Source organism: Eretmochelys imbricata, chromosome 2 (genome assembly GCF_965152235.1).
Source record: "Eretmochelys imbricata isolate rEreImb1 chromosome 2, rEreImb1.hap1, whole genome shotgun sequence".
Classification (NCBI taxonomy): Eukaryota; Metazoa; Chordata; order Testudines; family Cheloniidae; genus Eretmochelys; species Eretmochelys imbricata.
The window spans coordinates 91,324,917-91,352,608 of NC_135573.1; the positions used below are offsets into that span (position 1 = coordinate 91,324,917).

General features: G+C 41.6%; 1 protein-coding gene across 1 annotated transcript in view; it reads left to right on the forward strand.

Annotated features, from left to right (window-relative positions):
• CEP192 (centrosomal protein 192) overlaps positions 1-27,692 on the forward strand; it is a 219,402-nt gene that overhangs the window by 96,857 nt on the left and 94,853 nt on the right. The window contains exons 26-34 of the mRNA XM_077808693.1: positions 5,896-6,011; positions 11,046-12,135; positions 12,234-12,360; positions 13,835-14,009; positions 17,323-18,223; positions 20,890-21,038; positions 23,348-23,578; positions 26,588-26,713; positions 27,158-27,301. Of these exons, the coding sequence (XP_077664819.1) occupies positions 5,896-6,011; positions 11,046-12,135; positions 12,234-12,360; positions 13,835-14,009; positions 17,323-18,223; positions 20,890-21,038; positions 23,348-23,578; positions 26,588-26,713; positions 27,158-27,301 (3,059 nt within the window). The remainder of the gene's footprint in view (positions 1-5,895; positions 6,012-11,045; positions 12,136-12,233; positions 12,361-13,834; positions 14,010-17,322; positions 18,224-20,889; positions 21,039-23,347; positions 23,579-26,587; positions 26,714-27,157; positions 27,302-27,692) is intronic.

Sequence of the window (27,692 nt, forward strand, 5' to 3'; positions counted from 1 at the left end):
GGCTGCGTGTGCTGTTTCTCAAGGTACCAAAGAGTGAGATTCACTTTGTTGCCACCTGCCTACAGTGTGAGGTGTTGTTTCTGTAACACAACCAGACTGTCAGCCACTCAAGCACTCTCCTCTGGGCTATAAGAGCCCTGCCTTTACCCTGCAGATTAAGAATAGATGCACCCTTGTGGACACTACTTAAGTGTTCCTCTGTGATATTCAGCCCCGATCACTGGATAGTCACAGAAATCCCATATCTTCCATTCCTAAAGTCCCTTAGTCCAGTGCTGCTTGGTCTCACACACCAGTTGAGTTCAATTTTAGTAAAACAAAAAAACAGTTACTTGAGAAAGAATAGAGATTCAAGTGAAAGCAAGTGTGAATGATGGAAACACAGTTATGTACAAAACAAAATCATAAAACTAGGGCCTATACTTACTAATAGTTACCTTTCCTATCTCCTAAAGTAGATTCTCACCCCAAAGTTCAGTCTTTTGCAATGTTTGCTAGCTCAAAGGAGCTAGGAGCACAGCTTCTTTCATGCACACTGGCGTTAGCAAGATACCTTCTCGGTGAGTGGCTCCAGGGGGTCTTTCTCCATCCTATGATATATTGAGTCAGTGTTCTGTCTTCATTCACAGACAGGGCAGTCCCCTTGCTGTCATATCACTTCCATGTCATTTTCATTTCCAAGTGGTTTTGATGTTTATGGTTTGTCTTTGATGGTTTTCCATTGACTTTTCTGGGTTGGTGAAAAGGTAAACAATTGAACACCACATTATGTAATCAGCTAGTCAGGAAGGGTTGACAATTCCCTCCTACCTGAATGGGCCCTCAACAAGACTTATTCCCTGATGACTTACTTTCACTCAGTATTATAGGGCGTAACTTTCAACATAGTTATATTATTGTATACATATCTCACAATGATGAGTATCAGTAAGTTACAAAACTTCAGTAGAGACCTCACATGCTGCCCTTTATAAATGAATACCATGACAGTGGTGCTTTGGATGTAGTGAGTTTGTCAGGTCTGAGATAGGAGTTACTTCCAAAGAACAGTGAACCCTTTGCCAGTTGGCACCAATGGGCCTCTGTGCCAAACTGGTATTGTGTGGTAAGATTCAATTAAATTGGAGAAATAGAGTTGTTTAGCAGGGAAGATAGCAGAACTGAGGGAGGAGAGAACAAATTTGTAGTGTAAGTCAGTTGGATGTTGGGATGCTCTGCAGTGTGAGAGCAGGATCATAGGAAGCAGATGGGGGTGAGCTAGTATTGGGGATTGGCAGGTTTGCATCTTGTGATGCGGGAGAGGGGCAAGAGTCAGGGGTGGAGGAGAGAAGCATACAGAGACTCAACAATCGTGTTAAGGGAGGAGAGAGCTGAGAGCAGACACAAGAAAGTAATCAATACTGGTGGACTGGAAATCATGGAAAGGCCGAGTGACAGGTTGTGAGGAGGGGATGGGGCTGATGAGCAATGCTGAACGAGACCAAGTGATGGTCAGAAAAGGTAAATTCTGTAGCAGAGAGAGAGCACACAATGGTTCGTGAAGAACCAGCCAAGTGAACAGCCTTCTTAGTGAGCATGGGAATTGAATGAGGATTGCAGGTTGAATGGAGAGATGAGGGTGAGAAAGTGAGTAGCGAAGGGGTTGAATGGAAGTTGGTGTCCCTGAGGGTTACTATGGGAGATCGGAGAGGAAAAGAGAGCCAGGTGTTAATCAGAGGATGGATGATGTGGAGAAGTTGGATGGATGGTAGATGAGAGCAAAATGGAGGGTGAGAGGAGTTGTACTTTTTCAAAAGAGGAGAAAGAATGAGAAGGGAAAGGAGTTGGGGGGAGGTGTTGGACTTGGATTGGAAGAGAAGCCCAGCACCCCCACCACAGCCTGATCTGGGGTGCGAGGGGGAGAGAAAGGAATGTGGTGCTTCCCAGGAGTATCTAGGGTTGTGAGGCATCTCGCCACCAGCCACAGGCAATACAAGCAGCCCCTCTAGGTCTATGCAGGCCCTGCTCTCTCTCTCTCGCCAGGTTAGTGATAGGCACACTCTAACCACCAAGCTCTCCAAGTATTTCCCTAGAGCAGGGGTCCCCAACGCAGTGCCCGCGGGCGCCATGGCACCTGCTGGAGCATTGTTGTGCACCCGCAGGACACCCTGCTGCCAAAATGCCACCAAGAAGCGTTGCTGTTTCTTGGCGGCATTTTGGTGGCGATGCTTCTTATCGCTGCTGCTTGCTTGTGGCAGCATTTCAGCAGCGGGATGTTTGGTGCCTGCCAGAGTCTTTTGGGAATAGCAATATGCTATTGCTATTGCTATATGCAAGAAAGGTTGGGGACCACTGCCCAAGAGTGTCTGGCCCCTGTTCCACTGGATACTCTCAATATTTGCCAATTCACTGCTTCCAAAGAAGCTGTAAAAACCAGTTTACAGGTTACACCTCAGATCACAGCTCCACAAAACTTTGATGTGTTTGTAGTGAAAACAAATAAGCTTATTAACAAAGTATAGAGATTCCTGTGATGGCAAGTAGAAAGGGTTACATGTAAAATGGAAACAAAGGGTTACATGTAAAATGAAATCACTCTCATTCTGGTGCCTAGACTGTATTAGACATGAGAGTATCTTATTAATTAAGTAATGCTCATCAGTGCTTTTCAGCCAGGCAGGCTGTGTGATCTTTTTTTTATGAAACAAGGCATAGAATCAGAAGTGTAGGACTGGAAGGGACCTCAATAGGTCATCTAGTCTGGCTCCCTGCACTCAAAGCAGGACTACATAATAACTAGACCATTCCTGATAGGTGTTTGTCTAACCTCTGTTCTTAAAAACCCCCCAGTGACAGAGATTCTACAATGTCCCTAGGCAATTTGTTCCAGTTCTTAACTACCCTTACAGTTAGCAAGCTTTTCCTAATGTCCAAACTAACCCTCCCTGCTGCAATTTAAGCCAATTGCTTCTTGTCCTATCTTCAGAGGTTAACAAGAACTATTTTTCACCCTCTTCCTTGTTACAACCTTTTATATTACTAAAACTGTTATGTCCTCAGTCTTCTCCATACCAAACAAACCCAATTTTTTTTATCTTTCCTCATATGTCATGTTTTCTAGACCTTTAATTATTTTTGTTGCTGTCCTTTGGACTTTGTCGTATTTGTCCATATCTTTCCTGAATTGTAGCACCCAGAGGTGGACACAGTACTCCAGCTGAGGCTTTATCAGCATGGAGAAGAGCGAAAGAATTACTTCTCGGGTCTTGCTTACAACACTCCTGCTAATACATCCCAGAATATTTGCTTTTTTTTTTTTTTTTTTTTTTTTTTTGCAACTGTTGACTCATATTTAGCTTGTGGTCCAGTACGACCCCCAGATCCCTTTCCGCAGTACTCCTTCCTAGGCAATCATTTCCCATTTTGTATGTGTGCAACCGATTGTTCCATCCTAAGTAGATTACTTTGCATTTGTCCTTTGTGAATTTCATCCTGTTTACTTCAGACCATTTCTTCAATTTGTCCAGATCATTTTGAATTTTAATGCTATCTTCCAAAGCACTTGCAACGCCACTCCCCTTGGTATTGTCCGCAAACTTTATAAGTGTACTCTCTGCCATTATTATTATTACTCTCTGAATCATTTATTAAAATATTGAGCAGAACCAGGATCGATCCCAGTGGGACTGCACTTGATATGTCCTCCTAGCTTGAGTGTGAGCCACTAGTATCTAGTCTCTGGAAATGGTTTTCCAACCAGTTATGCTCCCAGTTTTATAGTAGCACCATCTAGGCTGTATTTCCCTAGTTTTGTTTGTGAGATGGTCATGTGAGACGATATCAAAAACCTTACTAAAGTCAAGATATACTTCAACTACCGCTTCCCCCCACCCAAAAGGCTTGTTATCCTGTCAAAAAACGCTTAGGTTGGTTTGATATTTCTTCTTGATAAATCCATGTTGACTGTTACGTATCTTATTATCTTCTAGGTATTTGCAAATTGATTGCTTGATTATTTGCTCCATTATCTTTCCGGGTACTGAAGTTAAGCGGACTGGTCTGTAATTCTCTGGGTTGTCCTTATTCCCCTTATGATAGATGGGCACTGTATTTGCCCTCTTGTAGTCCTCTGGAATCTCTTCTGTATTCCATGAGTTTTTGAAGATAATTCCTAATGGCTCAGATATCTTCTCGGTCGGTTCCTTGAGTATTCTAGGATGTATTTCATCAGGCCTTGCTGGCTTGAAGACATCTAATTTGTCTAGGTAATTTTTAACTTGTTCTTTCCCTATTTTAGCCTCAGATCCTACCTCATTTTCACTGGTGTTCAGTAGGTTAGCTGTCCAGTCATTACTAACCTTTTTGGTGAAAACTGAAACAAAAAAGTCATTTAGCATTTCTGCCACTTCCACATTTTTCTGTTATTGTTTCCCCTTCCAATTGCGTAAATGGCCTGTCCTGTCGTTGGTTTTCCTCTTGCTTCTAATGTTTCTAGAATGTTTCCTTGTTACCCTTTGTCTTTAGCAAGTTTAATCTCATTTTGTGCCTTGGTCTTTCCAATTTTGTCCCTACATGCTTGTGGTGTTTATATTCATCCTTCATAATTTGATCTCGTTTCTACTTTCTGTATGACTTTCTTTTGAGTTTCAAATTGAACATCTCCTGGTTAAGCCAGGGTGGTCTCTTGCCATACTTCCTGTCTTTCATACACAGTGGGATAGTTTGCTCTTGTGCCATTAATAATGTCTCTTTAAAAAACTGCTTGAGCTTGAGCTGTTTTTTCCCTTAGACTTGCTTCCCATGGGATCTTACCTACCAACTCCCCAAGTTTGCTGAAGTCTGCTTTCTTGAAATCCATTATCTGCATCGTTCTGTTTTTCTTTGTACCATTCATTAGAATCATGAACTCTGTCATTTCATGATCACTTTGACCCAAGCTGCCTTCCACTTTCAAGTTCTCGGCCAGCTCCTCCTATTTGTCAAAATCAAATCTAAAAGAGCCTCCCCCACCCCCTCCCAGTTGCTTTCTGCACCTTCTGAAATAAAAAAATTTCCAGTGGACTCCAAGAACTTGTTGGATAATCTGTGTCCTGCCGTCAGCTTGTTTCCTAGGTGAAAGAAGCTGTTTCCTTGTGTTACCTGATATACCAGACCAATCCTTTGATCTTACCCATAAAGAGAATACCCTTGTGCTGATTTTCCTATAGGTTTCCTTGTAGATTTCACCATCTGGCACCTGGTATCTGGCTTGGTATGCAAATAGGCATCTATTGTATGTCATACAGTACACACCTGACCAGACAAATAACTGCAAAAGAAGTGTAGAGGGATGGGTGTGAAGCTAGGGATGGTGGCACTGGAGGGGTGGAGGTTTTGGTGAGAATGGTTGTGGCAGGGCGAGAGGATGGGGATGGAGGGAAGGGCGGGGTTGGGACAAATGGCTCCAAAGGTGAGGAGAAGGCAGAAGAGGAGTGTGGATGTAAGCTCTGGATTAATGCTGGTGGAAGGAAGGGTTGATGCTATGGGGGGAGTGGCAAATGGGTGAGAGGAAAAAAATAAATTTGATAAATGCTGTGTAAGTTATGTTTTTGTAACCCCCATCAGGAAGTTTGGTGCCTTTCCCTTCTGAGGAGGAGGAAGAGTGAGCAGCAGAGTTCTGGCATTGGTACATTGTGGGCGGGGGGGGCCCAGGAGTGCTTTTGCAGCCCCCCCTAATGAAACTGGAGTTTGTAAAAAGGGCTGTTGCCCCAACAGGCCTCACTGTTTGGATTTGCAAAGGAAGACACAAGATCCTAATGATCACTGCTTTTAGCAGAACTTGAGGGGTGGGGTGGGGTGGGCACATCCCAAGAATATGGGTATTTAAACAGTTTATCAGTAACTGCTACTTAACCCTCTTTTTCTCTGTTTTTATAGAAGTCATAGAAGTGCACACAAAGGAACACCCAGACTCTGTGTCAGCCACATTCACTGTTGATGAAATGGAGACTACAGCGGGAATAAATAAAAGCATAAATATGCAAACTGCTACTGTAAGTAAAATAGAGGTATCTCCATGTATTTATAATATGAAAGTATAAGAAAAACTCAATTCATCTGAGGTGTGACTATTAATTAAAATTAATAAGGTATCAAATGTGAGCTTTCACAACGAGCCATTGCATTTTTTCTTTCTGTAAAGTAGATCATGTCAGATGATGCTGATCTGCTCTAGAACAGCAACGATCTCTGACTCTGTTCAGGATCCTTTCATACTAAAGAAGCTGCCTCTTGATCGCCATCTTATTTTTCTCCCACTCCCGAACTATCTGAGATTTCTTAATATGTTGACTCTTTGGTGGATGGGGAAACAGTCTTTAGTCTCTGCTATCTGGAGCTTGAGTTTCAAAATTGAAAGGCATGTCTTGCCTCAAATACATTTTCTAAAGAAAACTTTGGTCGTTAGCAGCTCAACAAAGTTGTTTTGGCGTTTAGCAATGAAAAACCAAAATAAGTTTGATCTTGAAAATAGCTAACTTTGTATTTCTTAATCTCGGGGCTCTTACCTTTTAATCTGGTGAGGCAAGATTTATCCCCCCTGTACATAGAAACGGTCACTCGGTGGAATTGGTGTATTAGGAATTAAATCGTCCTGTTGGCAACTTACCTTCCGAGAGTTCAGGGTGTGTTGGCGGACACTTTCAGCAGGCATTTCACCATTGATCATGAGTGGGAGCTGCATGATTTGGTAGGGACCTCCCTTTGCTAAGTAGGGACCTCCCTTCTGGGTTCTGTTAGTCTCCCAAATGAATAGGAAATGCAACAACTACTGTTCCAGGGAAGCTCTAGGTCTAAACTCTCAAGGCAATGCTCTCCTTCTTCCCTGGTCAGGACAGCTGAAATAGGCCTCTCTTCCCTTACTGCTCCTATTGTGAGTTCTATAGAAATTTGGCAGAACAGGGACAAGTCATCCTCATCACTCAGTTGTCCCAGACAATCTTGATTCCCAGTTCTCCTTTTAATATCATTTCATCCTTCAATCAGTATCCAGTCCTTTTGCAATCTCTTGATGCGGGGAAGGACAGGATCAGACAGCCTGACCCTAGAACGTTTAATCTCATGGCTTGGTTTTTGAATGGGTATAAACCTTAGAATATTCTGGCTCTGAAGCTGTATAAAGGTAGAAAAGATTCCAATAGGAAATGCTGTTCAGCTGAGTGGAAATGGGCACAGCTGAAACGTGTATCTCCTGAGTCAGCAGATAGCACAAAGTAAGGTGAATATGTTCTTTCTCTCAAGATGACTGGGCTGTCCTTCAGTTCTGTATGAGTCCACCTGGCAGCAATCAGGGTGTGCTGCCCACCATGTAATGGAGTTGCACCCAGTCCAGTAAGGGGTTGTCACTGACTGCCCTGTAATGATGAGTGCTTCTGTGCTATGCAGATTTGGCGTAGATCCCTGGCACCAGCAGTCTGCTGACCGTACAGTGACCTCACTTCGGCTTCCATCAGGCTTTTTATTTCTTGCAGAGTGACACCAATAGTCCTTTCAGTCCTGATTCTCGCCAAAATCATCTCCCCTTTAGTATCCAGTCCTTCACTGGACCCTCACAGAAGTTATCCAGTTTACTGTTTCCAAAGAGACAGAATGTATTATGCATCCATTCCTGTAAATTTGGCTGCAGACCCACAATTTGGTTTAATACACAGCACTGAGATGGCTTTATAATAAAACAAAAATAAGTGTATTAACAAAGAACGTAGGTTTAAGGGATTACAAGGAAGAGTGAAAGAGGGAGGAAAGGTTACAAGTGAAACAAAACAAGTTTTCTAGTGACTAAATCTTAATTCTAGCAAGTTACAATACTTAAGCAGTTTCCTTACTTATATTGTTATCAGCATCCCTCCTACTCTAGACCAGAGGACCCAACTTTCATTGATATGAAGGATGCTGCACCCTTCATCCCCTCAGTGATGGATGACAAAATGGCTTTTTGCCTTTGCTGATACCTTCCCAGATCATTGACCCTGTTTCAAGAGATAAGAAGGCTTCCTGGGGGTGCAGTCTCCATCCCCCATTGATATTAAGTGGTCATCTTCCCCCACTTGTTTACCTGGTGGCTTTGTTGACCTTGCATGTAAATCTGCTTTTCATAGTCTCTGGTCACACTTTGCTTTATTTACATTGGAGACAGTCAAACCTGCCAAACAACATTCCTTTGTCTGGGATAGGCTAGACTTAGGCATTGCCTGTCAAATACTTTAAGACCATATTTCCAGCTCACAGCTATAATTCTTTATACACTGCCTATATATACATAACACAGTATTAATAATGACTAGCATATTATCAGTTTGCATATGAAACATTACATGACACCTTTTTAGGTACAGATTATGAGAGCAGTGAGTTGGGGCAATGAGTGTATCAGGCCTGCTTCAAGTTATGTTGTGGTGTGCCCTTTGCCAGTTTGCAGAGGGGCTACCTGCGTCACATACTTATCAATGAAAGTTGCATTCCTTTTGGCCTCAGCACAGCCAGAAGTGTAGGTGAGCTTGGAACTCTAATGATGGATTCACCATCCATTCGATTAGGACAAAATCTCATTATGACTGCATCTGAATTTCACCCCCAATCTACTTTCGGAGTTCTGCTTAAACCAGTCAGTCCACTTACCTGTGTCTTTTTTCTGAAACCAGATGGATCTGAGGAGGAGAAGACTTTCATTTCCTCCTGAAGTAATGTAATGAGCATTGACTTTTTACCTAAACAGGTCAGAATCAATCAGAAAATCACCTAGACAGTTTTGTGCCATAGCAGAACAACTCTAAGGTCAAGCTGTATCTTCCCAGAGGCTATTTAAATGGATATCTGGCTATTTCTTACTTTGCTGCCAGCTGTAACATCTTTCTCCCCTTATCTGGTAAGGGCTCATTCTATAAGAGCAGAAGCAACATCAGGGCCGTTGCTTCAGGATATAGCTTCTTGATGATTTCAAGGCAGCTATGTGGAGTTCCATCCACACATTCATAAGACATTATGCTCTTGTACTGGACTTCTATATTGACTCCTCCTTTGGGACAGCAGTCTGTCAAAAAGTTCTGCTGCCTGCATCCTGCCACCCTTCTGCTACTTTAATACTGCTTCAGCCACCCACAGTGTAATTATACATAGGAAACAGCACTCAAAGAAGAGAAAGGTACTTACCTTATAGTAACTGGAGATTCTTCGAGATGTGTGGTCCCTGTCTGTATTCCACTACCCACCCTCCTTCCCCTATGCCTCCAATCATTCCTGAATTCACTGTAGAGAAGGTACTGGAGGAGGCAGTTGGTCTACTCTGCCCTTTATACTTTGTTTGAAGCATGAGGAGAGCAAGGGTGCACCTGTGGACCAATGGACACTGCTTGCAAGAATTCTGTTTCCAGGTACTTGAAGTGAATATGCACCTACAATCAAATACAGACAATGATCACCCACTTCCCAAGAACCTCCAGTTACTATAAGGTAAGTAACTTTCTTTCAGGCAGGACAAGAGGTATAAAGAGGCCTGATGGTGAGCAGTATGTATTCAGAAATTGGCTTCAGTTAGGGCTCTCTCTTTATCCAGAGATTATCTCTCTTTATCATGTCTGTAGCCTCTCCTCTCTTCCTTGTAAACTGGCATGTTTGTGTCCCAGTCTCCATTATCTTAGTACCGGTTTCTTATGTTGAATTCATAGGAGGCACAGAGAGGATGTTCTTCAACTGTGGTGGCTTCTGTACTAATTCTTATAAAATTTGCCGGCTTGTTGCTTTCATTAGCTCTTTTCTAGACACTTTCTGAAACTCTTGTGAAGTATGGATCTAACTTCTTATGGTATTGATTTTTATAAACAAACTAAATGATGTTTGTGCCTTATAATATATTCCAAGTCATTTACAAGTCACTTGCAAAATTTATAACACTCCTGTAGGCAGTGATGAGCTTCCAAAATCTTAACGGGTTCCCTCCTCACCCCACGAGAGGGCTGTTGCCCACCCCTGTCCCCCAGGATCCCTGCCCCATCCACCCCCCTCCCCTGTCCCCTGACTGCCCCCAGAACTGGGCAGGAGGGTCTTGCGGGCCACCGTAGTGGGTGCCCACCCCTAAGAGCCAGAGGCACCTGCTGGGGGGCGAGGTGGGGAGTCCCGGAGGTGCAAACCTGGGGCAGCTCCCAGAAAGCATCCGGCAGGTCACTCTGGCTCCTAGGGGTGGGGGAGCATAGCTGGGGGGGAGCAGGGGGAGTGGCCACTCCCCCACTGATCATATCAAAAGTGGCGCCTTAGGCACCGACTCCATGGGTGCTCCAGCCCTGGAGCACCCAAGGGGAAAATTTGGTGGGTACAGAGCACCCCGCTCCCAGCTCCAGCTCACTTACACTCTGCCTCCCCTGAATGCACCACCCTGCTCTGCTTCTCCCCCCTCCCCCCATTCCCGCAAATCAGCTGCTCGGCGGGAAGCCGGGGAGGGCTGAGAAGCAGGTGGCGGCTTCCTGCTGAGGCTGGCGGAGGTGAGCTGGGGTGGGGAGTGGTTCCCCTGCCTCCCTCTCCCCCCCCCCCCCGCCCCGGTTACCTGCTGCGGTGCTGGCGGCCCTCCTCCCGCCCCCCTGCCCCAGCTCATCTCTGCCTCCCTGGGCCTGAGCTGGAAGCCGCGACCTGCTTCTCAGCCTGCCCTGACTTTGTGTGCGAACAACTGATTTGCGAGAAGCCTGGCGGGGGCGGAGAAGCAGAGTGGGGCAGCGTGTTCAGGAGAGCAGGCGGAGGCGGGCTGGGGGTAGGGTGGGGAGCTGCTGGTGGGTGCTCTGCACCCACCAAATTTTCCCCTTGGGTGCTCCATGGCTGGAGCACCCATGGAGTCGACGCCTAAGGCGCCACTTTTGGCCGGTTAAATTTAGAAGCCCTTTTAGAACCGGTTGCCCCTCGTGGAACAACCGGTTCTAAAAGGGCTTCTAAATTTAACAACCAGTTCTAACTAACCGGTGCGACTGTGCCTGTAGGAGGCTAAGGCTGAGTTATTTTTAACTAAAATTTGGGTTAAGCTTGTATTTAACTTTATTTCATTTTAGGAAAGACTTGATAAGAGCAAATTTGAAGACAAGCTGCCTGATTACGCAGATCCTATCCTGAGCATAAGCACAATTGCTTCAGCTATTGCTAATGCATCTGCTAGTGCTGATCCTTTCCAATTAGCTGCTATGATAATGGCGCTTTCAAATAAAAGTAGAGAGAAACCCTTCCTTCCTGAAGCTGATAAAGATACAGACCTCTCCTTTATTAATCAGCCTTTATCCAGCAATAAAGAAAAGCATAATGCTTTTAATATAGAGAAATATCTTAAAAAGACTGAAGCGACTGGGCATGAAAGTGAGCCTGAAAACTTTACAAGATCTGATGTATCTGTCCATGACCTTATTTGGGATAGCTCTTTACCGTATACACATAAAAGTCAAGATACTCAGGCAGCAGACTTGCTAAATAGTAATCTTCTTATGAAGCAACAAGGAGGGAAATGGTTTCTGGACTTTACAGAAAGCTTTTATGAAGAAAATGGCACCCAGGATTCCTCTTGTGCATCTAACTTTCCTGAGAATAGGAAGAAAACTGTAAACAGGGCTGAGGATTCAGAAAAATCATCTGATTTGATAACTGGTAAACATCCACAGCCAAAGAGAACTAGCCTTACTTCAAATGTACTAGATACAGAAAAGATATCTAGTGAAAATGAGACACAAGGATTTTTGAAAGTTCCTGCAACAGAAAAGGAGGTGGTGTATATAGGCAAGGGTGCTTCATTAAAGCAATTTGCTAACCAAACAAATAGCCTCACAAACTCACATATTAACTATTCCAGTGAAAATAAAGAAACAGCTCATCTGGTGATGAACAACATTGTTCCTAGATCAAGTAATGATTCAGTGAAGAGAGCAACTACAGAAAGCACAGTGTCAACCAACAGCTTAAAACTTGTCCAGCAGCCTACTATGCCATTACCTATAAGTCATATCAAAGCAAAATCTACACAGAAACTGAGCAAAGATGAAGAGAGACAAGGTGGAAACATGCAAAAAAGAATCAGGGAGGCTAGTGCTACTTGCAATAATTTTGTAAAACACGTGACTTTTGAAAAGCCTTCTGTGACTTCCCCGAAAAGTATTGGTAAGTAAATGTATAGCTTCAATCCATTTCCTGAATGGCCTGTTTTGAAAATAATCTTGTTATTTTAATTGTGCTTAAAGGGATTATTCTGTTAACAGATCAGAAACCCACGTCTTCTGAATGTGATTTACAATCTTCAGAGGATGAACAATATAGCTTCAGACCCTCCACTTCACCACTAATTCATTCTTCTCCCAGCGAAGCTTCTGGAACAACTCTTTCAGGGTAAACTTTTTTGATGGGGGAGTGGAGAACTAACATTTCTATATACCCCTATTTATGCTATATTTTGAGATGCCTACCTGAAAAGGTAATGCCTGAACTCAGTTTATTGTAGGCTCTTGTTTCAGTAATGTCTAACTCTAGTATCCCTCAGTTATAAGTATCGGTACTTTTTTTTTTCAAATATGCAAGTGACAGGAGCCTTGAGCAATAGTTGGCTTCATGTATTTCCCTGCTGGTTTGAGCAGAAGATCTCTGCTTCAGATACCAGCTTTAATTGTTTTGTGGCATTGAAATGAATGTGGCAGTTCACACTTCTCACAGGTATTTTTTTCCAGGCTAACTCAAGCAGACATCACTGGATTGGTTGTAGTTTGTGGGCTTTTAAAGTTTTATTTGCAACCATAAGGGCTGGAAGTTTTTTTTTTTAAAATGACAGCTCAGGTTCTAACAATTGTGAAATTTAATTGGGATTGTAGGCCTGGACCTGTAATACCGATGTTTAATTTGGCCCTGGTGAATATATAGTCGTAAATTAATATCCTGACTCATACCTCATGATGATAAATGGAACATGGCCCCCTCAACAAAACAAGTATGACACCCTTTCCCTAATTTTCATGTTTTCAGTTACTCTTAAACAGTAACTTTTGTTTAGAATTAAAATGTTGTACATGCTGTTAATTTTCAGAATTATGGGGCACGCAGCTTTCTTCCAGAAGCTAGTACACAATTTTGGATGAATAATCTATTTTATGCTGCTTATGTATTACAAGATGTAAAATGTATAGCTTTGGGGTATCTTGATAAATAATAGTATGATAAAATTATAGGTGACTCCTTTATATAAAAGCTTTCATAGTTGCCCCTCCCTTGAACTCTGGAAGGGTGTTCTCCATGCAGAAAATGTACATTTTGGGTGTGAAGTAAAAAGAGATGTTGGATGCTCTTTGGGAAGAATATCTACTCCTGTTGATCTGGATGTTGAGAAACGCCATATGGTGTTAAACATAACTGAAGAAATACAAACCTGCTTACAGTGAAGCCCTCTTCATGCCATAGCAGTTTACTTTTTAGTTTTAGATTCTTAGACCATTTCCATAACCATAGTATCAGTGCGCCCAAGCTTCAGTTTTATGGCTCAAGATGTGTCCTTGGCACCCCAAATGTAGATCCTATTGAAATTGGGGAATTGTGCATGCATATCCAGGGACAGATTTTGGTCTGTTAACAGAAATAATAAGAAACAGAAGTTTTACTATTTAGAATCCTAGTGTTGATTTAGGTATCTTTTGGTGGTTGACCTATCCAGTTATTTTTCAACAGTAAATAGTCTACAGATTGAATTGAACAAAGCAGCTAATTAAGATAATTGAATACCTAAAAAAGTGGTTTCTAACATTTAAATTTTGATTTTGGTGGGGATGAAGTGTGAACATACAAGTTAGTATTGACATACTTTGCATTTCCTCCTCAGATCTGAAGCGGATTCTCCTTGCACAGCACCTTCTTTTCAGACATCTGCCTGTAATGATAGTACCTTAACTCAGTCAGTATGCTCAAATCCTAGCATGAGTCGACTGACGTATGTCTCTGCAACTGACAATACCCTTAAGAATATAGCCATCATACCTAGTGCAGCGAGATGTGAGGTAAGATAGTCTTGATCTCTATCATGTATGTACAATGATTTCTAAAAAAAATCATTAAATTGTCTTTGAAATACTGAACGTTTTTATGACTGTCTGAAGTTTAACGTTTGACAGGGGCTTTAAAATATAACTTGAATGAAAAGTTTGTGGCAATTTTTATTTAAGTGAGTAGTTACCTTTTCCGGAATCAATTTATCTTTAAAATTGACTTGTTGAAAGAGTTACCCTTTTTTTGCCTCTACATTCATTAAAGGAAGCATGAGGCTTTTCCAGTTTTTTTTTTTTTTTTACACTGGGGAAATATCAGGTCTTGACTTACCTGTTGGGTGCCCTTCTGAGAGTGGAAAACATGAGAAGAGCTCAAAAGACTAAAACCTGAGCAGTTAAATGCGGAAGGTATTTTAGTTATTGTCTGAAATTGTTTTTGCTAATATCTATTTAATTCAAACTCTTACAAACACTTCGGGTAGATGGACACTGCGTCTCTGAGCCCAGGTCAGATGATTCAGACACCTGGGGCTCAGGCTGCAGGGCTAGACAATTACAGTGTAGACATTTGGGCTTGGGCTGCAGCCTGGGCTCTGAAACCCTACCCCCTCGTGGGGTCTCCAGAGCCCAGACTCTAGCTTGAGCCTGAAAGTCTACACTGTAATTTTACAGCCACCATGAGCCTCTCTCAGCTGATCTGGGCCAGCTGTGGCCATGCTGCTGGGCCTTGATTGTAGTGTAAACATACCTATAGAAGAGAAGTTCAGAGATTTAACACCCCGGATTTTTCAGTTGAAGACTGAGGATGCTCCAACTATAGTTTTCCAATCCTTTGAAAAAAAATCTGTCAAAACCAGAAGAAAATTCTTGTTTTTTAAAGTTAAAAAACATTAAACAGCTTTTTAAAAATAAAACCAAAACACAACAAAAAATCAGATTTTCATATGAGTTATAAAGGCAAAACACACTTCCCCATTTGCCGGTTAACTTTGATACAGTTTCTTATTTCTTGAGTCTTTGAGCCTCTGTATGTGGGAACTACATTGAGCAAACGATGCATTGGCAGTGTTTCACAGCACAGTTTTGATTTATGTTAGACAATTTTTCTCTTAAACGTAAACTCTCTTCCATGTGTTTCCATAATTCTATTCCTTAAACCACTGTTCGGTAAAATCAGCTCATCTTGTCTGTGAGCAAGCATGCTTTTCAAGTGACTGCCCCAACAAAATATGAGTTATTTTGGTCCTTACCTCCTGGACTCCTGAAAGTATCAAAGTATTCAGTCAACACTGTGGTGTGAGAAACATTGATTTTGGTTGTAATTATGAATTTTTATCTAGTGTTCATCATGCTAAAGTCCACAGATATGCAACAATGGGTACTTCACCCTGTTCATAGCATGGGAGCAGAACCAGCCAGACATCAGAGGAATGCCTCACCTCCTGAAATTTTTGCCACTTTTATTTGTCTCCAAGGCAGGCTTATCCAATCCTCTCAGCTATAGAGTGTTTCTGATAGATGCCAGACGTTGACTTCAAATTTCTAGCTAACAATTCAGCTAATTTGTAATCATGTCCCAGGCCTGTACTTGGCTCTTAGGAAGTTTTTCCTCCCTGCTCAGTTCTCTCTTCTCAGGTCCTTCCCTGGCTGGTGCTGCTTCAGGGTGAGAGCTAAGCTGAGAGCCACAGATAAAAGGAAAAGTCTGTGTCCCCTTGCTCTTCCTCTTCTTAAGTGTCTCATTGAAGCTTGGCCTTCTCTGTGGGCAAAATATAGTTTCCATTTAGAAGCCTGGTTTAGGCAGGGTCACTCTAACCCCATCTCCTGGCCAAGAAGGGAGTTGGGCAGGGTTAGAAAAGCCAACTTCAGTGCAAGCAGCGCCTTCGCCCCATCTTTGAAGGGATTGATGCCAAAGGGCAGCACACCAGATGGAAGATTGCAAAATCCCTGGAGCCCACACCAGCAGTCATGCTCATGATTGCAAAGCTCAATTGCCTCCTCCCCTCTCTTATCAGGCTGCGGTGGACAACAGTGGACGCAGCATGAGCACTGCCAGCACCAGAAAGTACAGTAAGGGATTTTTGGGTCCAGCTATCTACTTGCTGATACTCTGTCAGAAGTCTCCCAAGGGTCCCTACTCATATTCCAAGATGGGGGCTTAATATTCAGTTAAGGTGGAAGTGGCCTATACTCAACAGTTGACAAAAAGGGGAGAAGAACTTGAATATTCACCCCTTCTTATCAACTGTTGAGAATAGGCCACTTCCACCTTAATTGAATTGGCCTTGATAGCACTGACCCCACCGCACCACTTAGTAAGGCAACTCCCATCTTTTCATGTGCTATAATATTTATACTGCTTACTGTTAGTGTCTAAGGTGCCACAAGGAACGAGTTGTTTTTGCTGATACAGATTAACATGGGCTACCCCTCTGAAAAGTGATCATCCAGAGTCAGATAAAAAACTGACATTTAAAGATTCAGGTTTATTTAGTTAGGGGAACCTATCCCTTGCTCTACAGTAGAAGAAACTTTGGGATATTTATTTATTTTTATTTAATTAATTTAGAAATGCAGTTAGCTCAATATATATTTGAGGAAAGTGGGATGGAGTTACACTAACCATGGAAGCTAACTTAACTGGTGGGAACTTGAGGAAGTGGGGCATTCCTCAGCAACTTACAGGTGTAGTTTTGTCCCCAAGTTCGAAGCAGGTGGAAGCACCTACTATAATTGATCTGTGGACCTTATTACTAGAAGAAAGGGAACTTTCAGAAATTTGGTTAAACCTTATTATGTCAAATGGCCCTGTAGATCCTTCCAAGCGAAGATTCCTGATCCACTTTTTGGTATGTACCAATGTAAATCCTAATTGTTTTCCTATAATTAGGTTAGGCAGAATTCAGTGTTTACTTTTTATAATTTTGATAGTTAATATTAATGGTTACTTTAAGCTTTTCCTCTCCCCCTCAATTTTTATCTATTTTTAAATTTTCATAGTGGCAGGAAATTATGGTGAGGATATCAGACAACTATTTAATAACAGTAGATGATGATATTCAAAGTCAGCTTTATAACTGTTAAAACAGTGTCAACATCATATGTCAAAATATATAAAGTAAATATCCTTATACTCTAGTTTTCAAGCAGCATTTTTCTTTCTATGCCTATCCGTAAATTTTGATTTAGGGATGGAAATATTTTTTTTCATCAGTTTATGTACAGTGAAATTGACATTTACTGACCTTTACGGATAAAAATCTCATCCTTCCAAGCCTGCCTATAACTTGTAATATTAATGTGTGATATTTAACAACTTCTGTTCTAGAGTAATAATGCTAGTGAGTTGAGCACAACAATAATTCGAGCCAGTCCAACTCCATTAGTAGAACACACTACTGAAAAACCTGAAGACTTCTCATGGCAAAGAAATAGAAGAGGAACATCATTAAACACTAGTCAGAGAAACGTGAATAAGAAATCAGAAGCAAGTGATTCTACAGGTACTAGCAACAAACTTGAAGATTCAGTACCTAACCATAAATTGTCCAGAGAGTGTTTGCCAAGAAGTGAAAATGAGTTTACATCTAGTCTTCCAAACACAACATCCAGTCAGAACGAAATGGGACATGTTAATCCAGCTTTACCAAGCAAGTCATGTGTCCTTCAGCCATTATCTGTTAATGTCGATACACCTGTAGCTTGGCAGGATCATACAAACAAAACAAAGAAGCCAGGATTATCCTCTTTAAATATGGTACCCGCATACAGTGCATTAGGTGTTTATATTCCATTAAATCAAAACACGTGTGGTGAACAGTATATTCCTATTTCAAGTTTCAAATCCCATGGATCTGCCTCCGAGACTCAGACAGTGTCTTCTGCAATTCCCACACTACTTACTGGACGCTCACTTACAACAACAGCATTTGCTCAACAATACCTGGGAAACATGCAATCAAGTGGAAGTGTTGCTTTGCCTCAGTATGGTGGCAGCTGCACCGGTTGTTGTCTTCCAGCAGGACTTCCTTTTTCTAGCATCCCAGCAGGACACATTCAGAATTCAGTTACAGTAGGAATTCCTTTAGGTCCGAGTGTTGGGCCTGGATTGTTGGGTACATCTTCCCTTTGTAATCCACACTCTGGTTCCTGGAACCCGAATATTTTAAGTACAGAATCGTATATTGGGCAATCTAATGGAAGTAAACGGTGGGAGCCATGTGGGTTTGGTAAGTTTTTTTTTTCTTTTCTAAATGTCATAATTTTGTTTAAAATACTGTTACTGATCAAAACAGTTTAAAATGGTAAATCAAACTTAATTTACCCCAAGAAATAGAAACTTTCTTCTGTGTTTCACTGGTATACAGCTACAGCTGTCATCTGGTTTGTTTCATATACACTGGTTTTATTCTTTCCATCTTTATTTAATTTTTGTATTAAATCAACATTTACTTAAATAGTATCTTTGAGACTCATACATTGTTTTAGTCATTAGAAATACTAGGTCCTAGCATTCTTCTTTCTAGAGGATTTGGTAGGATCTTTAGGGAATGTGAGTAGTGACATGATGCAAGAACCCTATACTGCAGTTCTTCCTGTTTCCAGTTGAGTGATTCGGAGATGGTAAGTCACACGCCACCTAAAATCCAAGACTCTGCATCCTGTTCTACTCCCACAGGACATTAAAAGTGCTGTAGCTCTTAGTTTTACCCTCGCTTGCTGTCACTGCTCACCTCAGCCAAATATTTTCCTCTCCCTCAAGCAAAAAGTAATTAAGTCCTGACATCCCCTTTGAAGAAGAAAAAACTTTTGTCTTTCACTGTACTTTTCTCCTTTGCTATTGAAAGCAGGAAATGGGAGCTCCTGACTGTTTTTGCATACCTTCTGTTGTTTCTTGTTTCTGACCTGGCTCCTCTCTTAAAGAGCATTAGAGGCACATGAACACTCAACACTGAGGGTATTTTAATCTCAAGCTCTTCCATTGTTTCTGTACGTCTTTTTCTGGTTATGTGCTTTCTGAGATGAGATGACCGAAACTAAACCCAGTACTCAAGGTCAGGATGTGCCATTGATTTACCTCTGGCTCTGCAACCCTTGCAGTATTGTTTACTTTAATACAGGCTAACAGTGACACTTTTGACTGTTGCTCCTGAATTGAGTAAATATCTTAATTGAGCGTGTTCACAATCCCTTGGTCACCTTCCTGAATAGTTAGTTAAACTTACTAGCCATTGATATAACTAGTTCAGTCCATTCCTTCCAAAGTCCATTATGTAAGTCTTAGGCAGATGCACAAAGTGTTGATACATTCTGTTGTCCAGATTCCTGTCATTGTGAGGCTCTTCTAAAGCTATTCTAACTCTGGTATGGAATTGGCTCACCTAAATTTTAACATCTCCGTAGTCACTCCCTTTTTCCATGAATTTAATTCATTTATACTGATCTTAGTATAGATCTCTACCTTAATGTTACATTAATGGTGCTCATTTAATTTAATTTTCCTTTTAAGAATGGGAGAATAAGATTAGATGGCTTCTAAATACAAGCATGTATTTCAGCTAAGGTAGCTCTAAAATAAAATTTATGGTTGTTGCAGGCATACAAAAAATGGCGATTTCAAACTATTTCAAACCTACTCGACTCGTAAACAGCTTTAGTGTTAAGTTCTGTTGTAATAGGAGAGGTTTTTCAATTTAATGACACAAACCAGTTTTTAATTTATGTAGTATTCTAGAACTTAGTTTAAAGAGTAGAAACCTAAAGTCAGCAGTCAGTTTTGTAATAAGTTATGACTTAAAGTAAATGAGCCTGTAAAGGAGCGGACTCACCCCTGCGGTGCCTCCTGCTGGTCGTTGGGAATTAGCTCTTTTTTCCAACCTGGAGCTCCCTCTACAGGCCGGTGATCCACCCAGCTCTGGCCCTCGTGTCCTTCACAGACCCTAGTGCCCCTTTCTCTGGGGTTCTGCCCCCTGGCAGTACTCCCACACTCTGCCTCTGGGTCTCCCCTTCCTGGGGAACCCCAACCCACTATCCCCACCTTGCCTAAGTCTGGGCTACTGTCAGTCATCACCAAGCCCCCGCTCCCTGGGGCAGACTGCAGTATAAAGGCCACTCATCATAGGCAAGGGGGTTGGGACCTGTTGCCTTCCTCTGCCTCCCAGTACCTCTATGGGCCTTGGACCAGGCCCTACAGCCTGGGGAGTTGCCAACCTGGAGCGCCCCGCTCAGCCTGCTCCTTCCCCAACACTGCACCACCCTCAGTACCCTGTCAGGCAAGCAGCCAGGCCCTGCTCTCTCCCAGCCTGGAGAGAGACTGCTTGGGCCTCTGGCTCACAGCCTTTTTATACAGGCCAGTGGGGGCCTGATTGGGGCGTGGCCCAGCTGCTGCTTCCCCAATCAGCCAGCCACAGCCCTCTCTAGGGCTGCTTTTAACCCCTTTTATTTTAGTAGCAGGGTAGCCACCATGCTACAGAGCCTAATGAGTATTGTGGTGCTGGATGCTTACAGAAACACCGCATTTCCTGTAAGGTGTAGATAATGAACCCCATAGTTACTATTTGATGGGAAACCTTAAACTGCATAGAGTTCAGCTAGTACTGTTTTTTTTGTTGGCTCAAATAACTGTATTTGGCGCAGTTCTCTTAAACATCCTCATTTTTAAGAACACTAGAATCTTGAACGCTTAACTAAAATGCTCAAATTCGAGTTTATGGGGAAACATTCCCAGGAAATATCAGACTAGTGTTAGTAATGCTTGAAATGAGGATGTATTTGTCAAGCCAGGTTATGAACTATTTTAACTCCATGACCAATTTGATAGTCTGGTTTAGTTTTATCAGGGTGCTCATGATAAAAATTGTAGATACATATATTAATAGATAGTTTTCTTTCATAGGACATGTGAGAGTACCAGAAGAGCTGAAGTTCCCTAATGCTTGTTGTGTAGGAATTGCATCACAAACTAATCTTGGTATTTTTAATCCAACTGAACGATGGTTGCAGGTCAGCATTGGAATATTCAGTATTTCAATTAATGGAGAAAAGGTAAGCTTTTTCAGTATAGCTTTTAGTGTACAGTACAATATTTAAAGTGCTAGGGACAGTGACTATAGAGTCCTATGAACTCTTAAACTCTTTCTAAACTCGTCCCCTCCTGCAGTTTTAATGCATCAAAAAGTTAAACTCCATTCCTTTCCTGCTATTATGACACAAATTCCAGTGGAAAAAAAATTTTGTGGTTGGCTTCTTCCACACTAGTTGGTGCTTATTTTTTTTTCCTTCTCTTAGCATGTAGCCTCTACTACCTTAGTAGCTTCTTATCAGCTATGAACTCATGATCCCAACTTAAATCCCTGCGTGGTAGGTGGTGCAAACATCTACCTACCAAACTCACCAGAAATTTGTTATTGCCACGTCTACAAATGTTGATATCTCTGGGGTGAAACTTCCAAAACATCTCACTGATGCATACTTTAAGAAGAGGCTGCGTAAGCTCAAACATCAAGAAGGTGAGATCTTTGACACCGAGAAAGAAAAATGTGAGATAACAACAACGCAAGGCAAATCAGAAGACAGTGGACTCGCAAATCCTGCCAATAATCAAGAAGGTGCCTCAGCTCCATGGCTACCTGCATTCTGTATTTTCTCTCTCCAATGGAGTTTAGCCTCACAAATTGGTGTTCTAAATTTTCTGAAAACACATTAAAATTGGGGGAAAAACTGGAGGGCGAAAGAAAACAAAACAAAAAACAAAAGCTGGCTGATACTTAGTACAGCTTTAGCATTTGAAACCAGAACTGGTAAATATTTACATTGAGTTTTATGTAGCAGCTTACTCTTCTTGTGTACTCTGCTCTGGAACAGCCTTAAGATTTTTTACTGTGTAAGCTATATTACTTCATTTTGTAAAACTAGTTCTTCATATACAAAGTCTATAGGAGTAGTGGAGAACAAACACAAATATGTTCATGTTGCAGGAAACTGAGGATGTAAAACATTCCTTCTTCTACAGTAACTCCTCTCTTAATGTTGTAGTTATGTTCCTGAAAAATGTGACTTTAAGCGAAACAATGTTAAACGAATCCAGTTTCCCTATAAGAATTAATGTAAATAGGGGGGTTAGGTTCCAGGGAAATTTTTTTCACCAGACAAAAAACGATATTTTTTTATATATATAATACACATACACAGTATAAGTTTCAAACTGTTTAATACTATACACAGCAATGATTGTGAAGCTTGGTTGAGGTGGTGAAGTAAGAGGGTAGAATATTTCCCAGGTAAGACCTTACTGCTAAATGATGAACTGGCATTCGGCTGAGCCCTCAAGGGTTAACACGTTGTTAATGTAGCCTCACACTCTACAAGGCAGCACAAATGGAGGGAGGGGAGACAGCATGGCAGACAGACACACACCCTATGTGTGTGGGGGGGGGCGGGGGAATGTGCATTGCCCTTTTAAGTACGCTGACACAACATTCTAAGTACATTGCCTTTAAAAAGATCAGGAAGGTGAGATAGCAGCTGCGGCCAGCTCTCTCTGTCCTGAGCTCTGTTGTGTCTCCCTCCTGCTCTATATGGAGAAGGGGTAAGCGGGGGGGGAGCAGTAGGGGGGAGGAGGGACACCCTCACATTAGTCCCCCTCTTCCCCCCTCCCCTGTACAGCAAGCAGGAGGCTCCCAGGAGCAGCTCCAAGGCAGAGGGCAGGAGCAGCACATGGCCGTATGGGGAGGAACAGCTGAACTGCTGGCAATTGGTAGCCTGCTGGGCGGCTGCTGCACAGGCAACTTAGGGGCACGGGGAGCTGATGCAGGGCTGCCGGTCCACCCTGGTTCCAAGCCCCCACCAGCTAGCTCCAACGGGCTGCTCTTCCTGCAAGCAGTGGACAAAGCAGGTGGCTGCCAAACAACATAAGGGAGCATTGCACAACTTTAAATGAGCATGTTCCCTAATTGATCAGCAACGTAACAATGAAACAACTTTAACTGGGACGACTTTAAGTGAGGAGTTACTGTACTTGTTCTGTACAGTCTTGTGTATATTACAATAAGCTACAGGCCCTGAGCAGGCCGGTGATCTTGGTTCTGTACAAACTGGGGGAAGGATTTTTCCAAAAACTGAAAATATAAAATTCAAATGATGCAACAGTTGGATGAGACAGACACATGCGGAAACGGGCAGGAGAAGGTAACATTAAAACCATTAAGCAAAAACATGATCAACAAGTATCAGTTTACCGCCTACCAAGCCGTTGTTAGATAGCTTTGTGGGCATCATCTTAGAGGTAAGTCTTAAGGGTGGAATACTTTGCCTTCTTTTACTTTTGCAGAAACTAAAAAGGCTTATTTTTTTAGATGGATCCTCTGAAATATCAGTGTCTAGTGTTCAAGAACAAAACCATCATAGGACCTCATTCTACAGAAGAGCTGAAAATACTTTTCTTACCTTGTCATCCTGGAATCTTCCAGTGTGTCCTCAGTATTTCATCTTGGCCAGTTTCTGCAGATACTGAGACAATAGTCCAGGCAGAAGCTTTGGCAACTAGGGTAGTTTTGACAGCAGTTGCTGAAAATCCTAATCTCAAGGTAAGAAGCAGTTTGTTATATTGAACTGGTATATTCTTATGTGTTTGCTTTTTCTAAATAGTTAAAAACTATTTGGAGAGCTCAAGATTACTTTATTTTGAAAGGAGATGAGGATACTTCATGTAAATGACAAGGTACTCGAGGTATAAACTTTAACACAAAATACTTAGCAAAATTTATTTGCGGAAGGGCCCCTATATGGGGCATTGGAGACTACTGCTTCATGGGTAATTGGCATTTTGCCTCTGCTAAGGGATGGTGCACAGTTGCTCATTTCATTTAGTCTTAATAGTTGGGTGGCTAAAATATGAGGAATAAGTAAGTTTTCTTATTTGAGTAACTGTCCACAGAGATCCTCCTTTGGTGCACATACTCTTTTTGTGAGATTGGATTTTTTTGGCCATGTGTGTGAGAGAGAGAAAGAGAACCATTCTTATGCCGTAGATGCTCATATGTTCCCTCACTTGGGCCCTTTACCCTTCATCAAGCTGGTGGGTGGTTTCTCCTAACTTCTGAAGAAAACACTTGATCTAACCATTCATTCCTGTCTGTTTAATGCTGGTTAAAACAAGGAGGCAAGCCTGGTTTTGAAAACAGAAAAACCTATTCTGAAGTCTCAATTGTGGCAAATTCTTGCTGTCTCAGGAGCTGATCAGTTTGTTCTCGGTTCTACGCTGTCACTGAAGTGTTCCTGTTGGAGTCTTTGTGAATTTGAGTGAGCAAGTCAGTTCCTTGACCCAGTTAAATTGTCACAAAATGGGTGACGTTTCTGGTTCTGTGATTCCAGTCCTAATGCCACGGGCATGCTTTCAAATATAGCTGCTCCAGCTTCGTATACTTGCCAGTTGGTCATGCTGCTCAAAGCTCTTTTGCCTGTCTCTGGAGTTACTAGTTCTCTTTTCCTCACCTGTTGCTTGGAAAGTAAGTTTGTAACCAGGAGTAGTCTTTGGTTGCCACTATCACTCAGATTGGAGGGTAGTCATGACTAATTTGTTGCTTGGGGTACAATTCCAATGTGGCATAACTATGCTGATCAGGAGAACGTTCTGCTGCTTACTAGGAGTCATTTGTTAGTATACAACTTGCATCTTAAACTACGGAGAAGCCAAACACTGTCATATATTAATCAGGAACCAAAGAGCAGGGGATAGCAACAGAGGCTTGTTTAGTACTTTGTAAGCAAAGATCTGTTTTTTGTTTCTCTGAGCCAACTTTTCTGCCGAGGTTTTGAAATCCAGGATACAAGCAGCTGAGCTGTGGCTAGTACCACCTGGAAAAATGTGAAAAGACACAACTTCAGCACTTTCCTGTCTTTCTGCAGTGGGGAACTTCAAGGTGGATAAAAGCTTTCAAGTAAAATGTGGAGAGGATGGGGTGAGAATGAGAGGCAAGCTGCAGACTTTGCTGGCCCCTGAAAAACCTCTAATTCCCTCCTTGACTTTGACTTCCTGTGTTTGCCTTCAAAGATAAAGTGTGAATAGAATCATCCTGTGCTAACCCTAGATACCCACAAAGGGCCTTGCTTTGCTGGAAATGCTAAATCTCTATGGATACAAACTTACCCTTTCTGGTTTTTCCATCCTCTCCAGCTATACCTTTTTTATGTCATCAAAAAGATAGAAATCACTTAAGCAAAAAGATAATTCTAGATGTTGAGAAATTTTGAGCAGGTTTTTACTGTGCTCATAGATAGGAAGTCTAAAACTGCATATTTCATTCTTGGTAACCTTCAGAATCTGGTGAATAGATTCAAGTACCACATTGAAGATTATTGTTTTACAGGATTGTATGGATAAAGGCTTATGTCCAAGTGGCAGTGCACGTTCCTCAAAGGGCCTGAAGCAGAGCTTTATGTTCTGAGTCCTCATTCAGAAATGACTTATCTTGCGAAGTGTACACTCTGGTCTCCTTTGGTCATGCATTCTAGTTCTTAAATCATCCTGTCATGTTCTCTTTGAACTCTTGAGAGATTATCCGATGTCTGCTTCATTCATGTCTATTTGCTTAATCAGAGTGGGGAGTTACAAACACTCTACCTATGCCATCAAGATGGGGAACATGTTTGATCACTATTTCATTTCCAGGCAGTACTTTTCAAAATATTCACAAATGTGAGCATTGTCAGTCTCATTCATTAGAGAGCTTTTCTTTATCCTGTCTGCACCTGCTGATTGGAAGACTTCTTACCATGATCTGTACTGCACAGAATGACTCTAAGGAATTCTGTTGAAATAGCAATTATTTCTTATGTATCTCTTCAGCTTCTCAGAGATGGATAGCATCTCTTTATTGAAATAAAGGTTTTAAGGTCACTAATGGGTAGCTATTCAAAATGTAAGATTACATTAATAAGTTAACAAAAATCAAAATTTGCTCTTCTGTGAATACCTCAGTGCAGCATGTAACTTGGTTCAGTTCTTGATATTACCAGTACGTGAACATTATACATATCCTTTCATTCCTGTTTAACAATCTTTTTAGCAGCCTATGAACAAATGTTCTTAGTGTAGTTCTCAGAAGGTTCAATTTTTGTTTCTTCCCTCAAACTGTCCTCCTGAGATCTCAACTGTAAATCAAGTGAGTCTTGAAGAAAGGATAATACTAAGTTTTTGATTATTTAAAGCTGATTTCATGAAGTGTTTATATCAAACAAAACACACTTCTAAAATTAAACATCAGATTTGTGTTCTCCGTGAGATGTGAATTCTGCATTTTTACTGAGCTGCTTCCACAATGCTGCTGTTAAATTCCTGTGTCCTGATGCCCAGCCTGTTCCACTACTGCTGGCCTTGTGTGCTTTACCCTGCCTACCCCATAGAAATAGATTCAGGCTCAAAGTGTGGGAGACAGTCCATCGGATGGTGCTGCTTGTTGGTGTCAAAGCCAACTTCTCACTTCTGACAGCAGGGGAACTGCACTGTATTGCTGGGTGCAGGGAAGCAGAGAGGTTACGTAGAAAAGCATGGTCCTTCCCTCAAATTTATAAAGGCTATATCTGTCTAATACCAGGTGGAAACAGGAAAGACAGATGGTCTAGATTTTGGTGACCTGTCATCTGGTAGCTGGAAGGCTCTCCCACTAAAACTAATCAACAAGACACATGCTTCTGTGCCCATCAGACTTATTATCAAAGCAGTAAGTACATTAAGTTATATATATCTAAAGGTGGAATCAGAGGACTGGAAGGGACCTCGAGAGGTCATCTAGTCCAATCCCCTGCACTCATGGCAGGACTAAGTGTTATCTAGACCATCCCTGACCGGTGTTTGTCTAACCTGCTCTTAAAAATCTCCAATGATGGAATAAACTTTTCTGTAACACTGATTCTAGTAATCAATGTTGATAAGGATGAACTTGTCATGGGAGAATCATATTTTTAATGTATCTGTTATGGCTTTTTTCCTGTATTGCTAGGATATGTTTTCACAGAAGGGTAATTTTGAATGATCAATTCTGTGACACCCTCAAAGGCTATACCCATACCTAGAGATGTATCCTCAAAACTTCCATGTCTATAAATTACTTTTGAAAATATGGATCTTAATATTTTATTTTTAAAAAGCGGTTTCATTATGACAGAATGCTGTAGCGTGGCGTTGCTTCACATTTTCCAAGGAACCAGTTAATACTTCTATTGAATGTTCACCTCAAACTGATGCAATCTCTCAGCTAGCAGCTCCATCAGTTGTAAACCATGTGATACATGCAAGTTATGATGGACAAGTAAGTAGCTCATAGCAATATTAGTTTTTGCAATTGTTTCTCTAAAATGATTCTGGTTACAGATAACTGAATTCACACTAACTGTTTGTAAGAAGGGATCAATATTGTTTTCTTGTTGAGTTCATTTTGGTTTTGGTAGTGGGAGTGATCAGCTGGTAGTTTAACTGTAAGAGTGTTTTTGGGTGGTGGAGAGGGTAGGTAACTTTTATCTTCATAATTTAAAATATTAACTAAAAATCAAACTACTGGGATTTTCCGAGAAAGCAGATTCAAGATTATTCAGAGGTTTTACTTTACTGTTTAATTCCCTCTTACACTCCAGGTATACTAAGGGAAACCTGGATAGCTTCTCTGTATATTAGCTCACTTTAACTAAGAAACTATTTTTTTT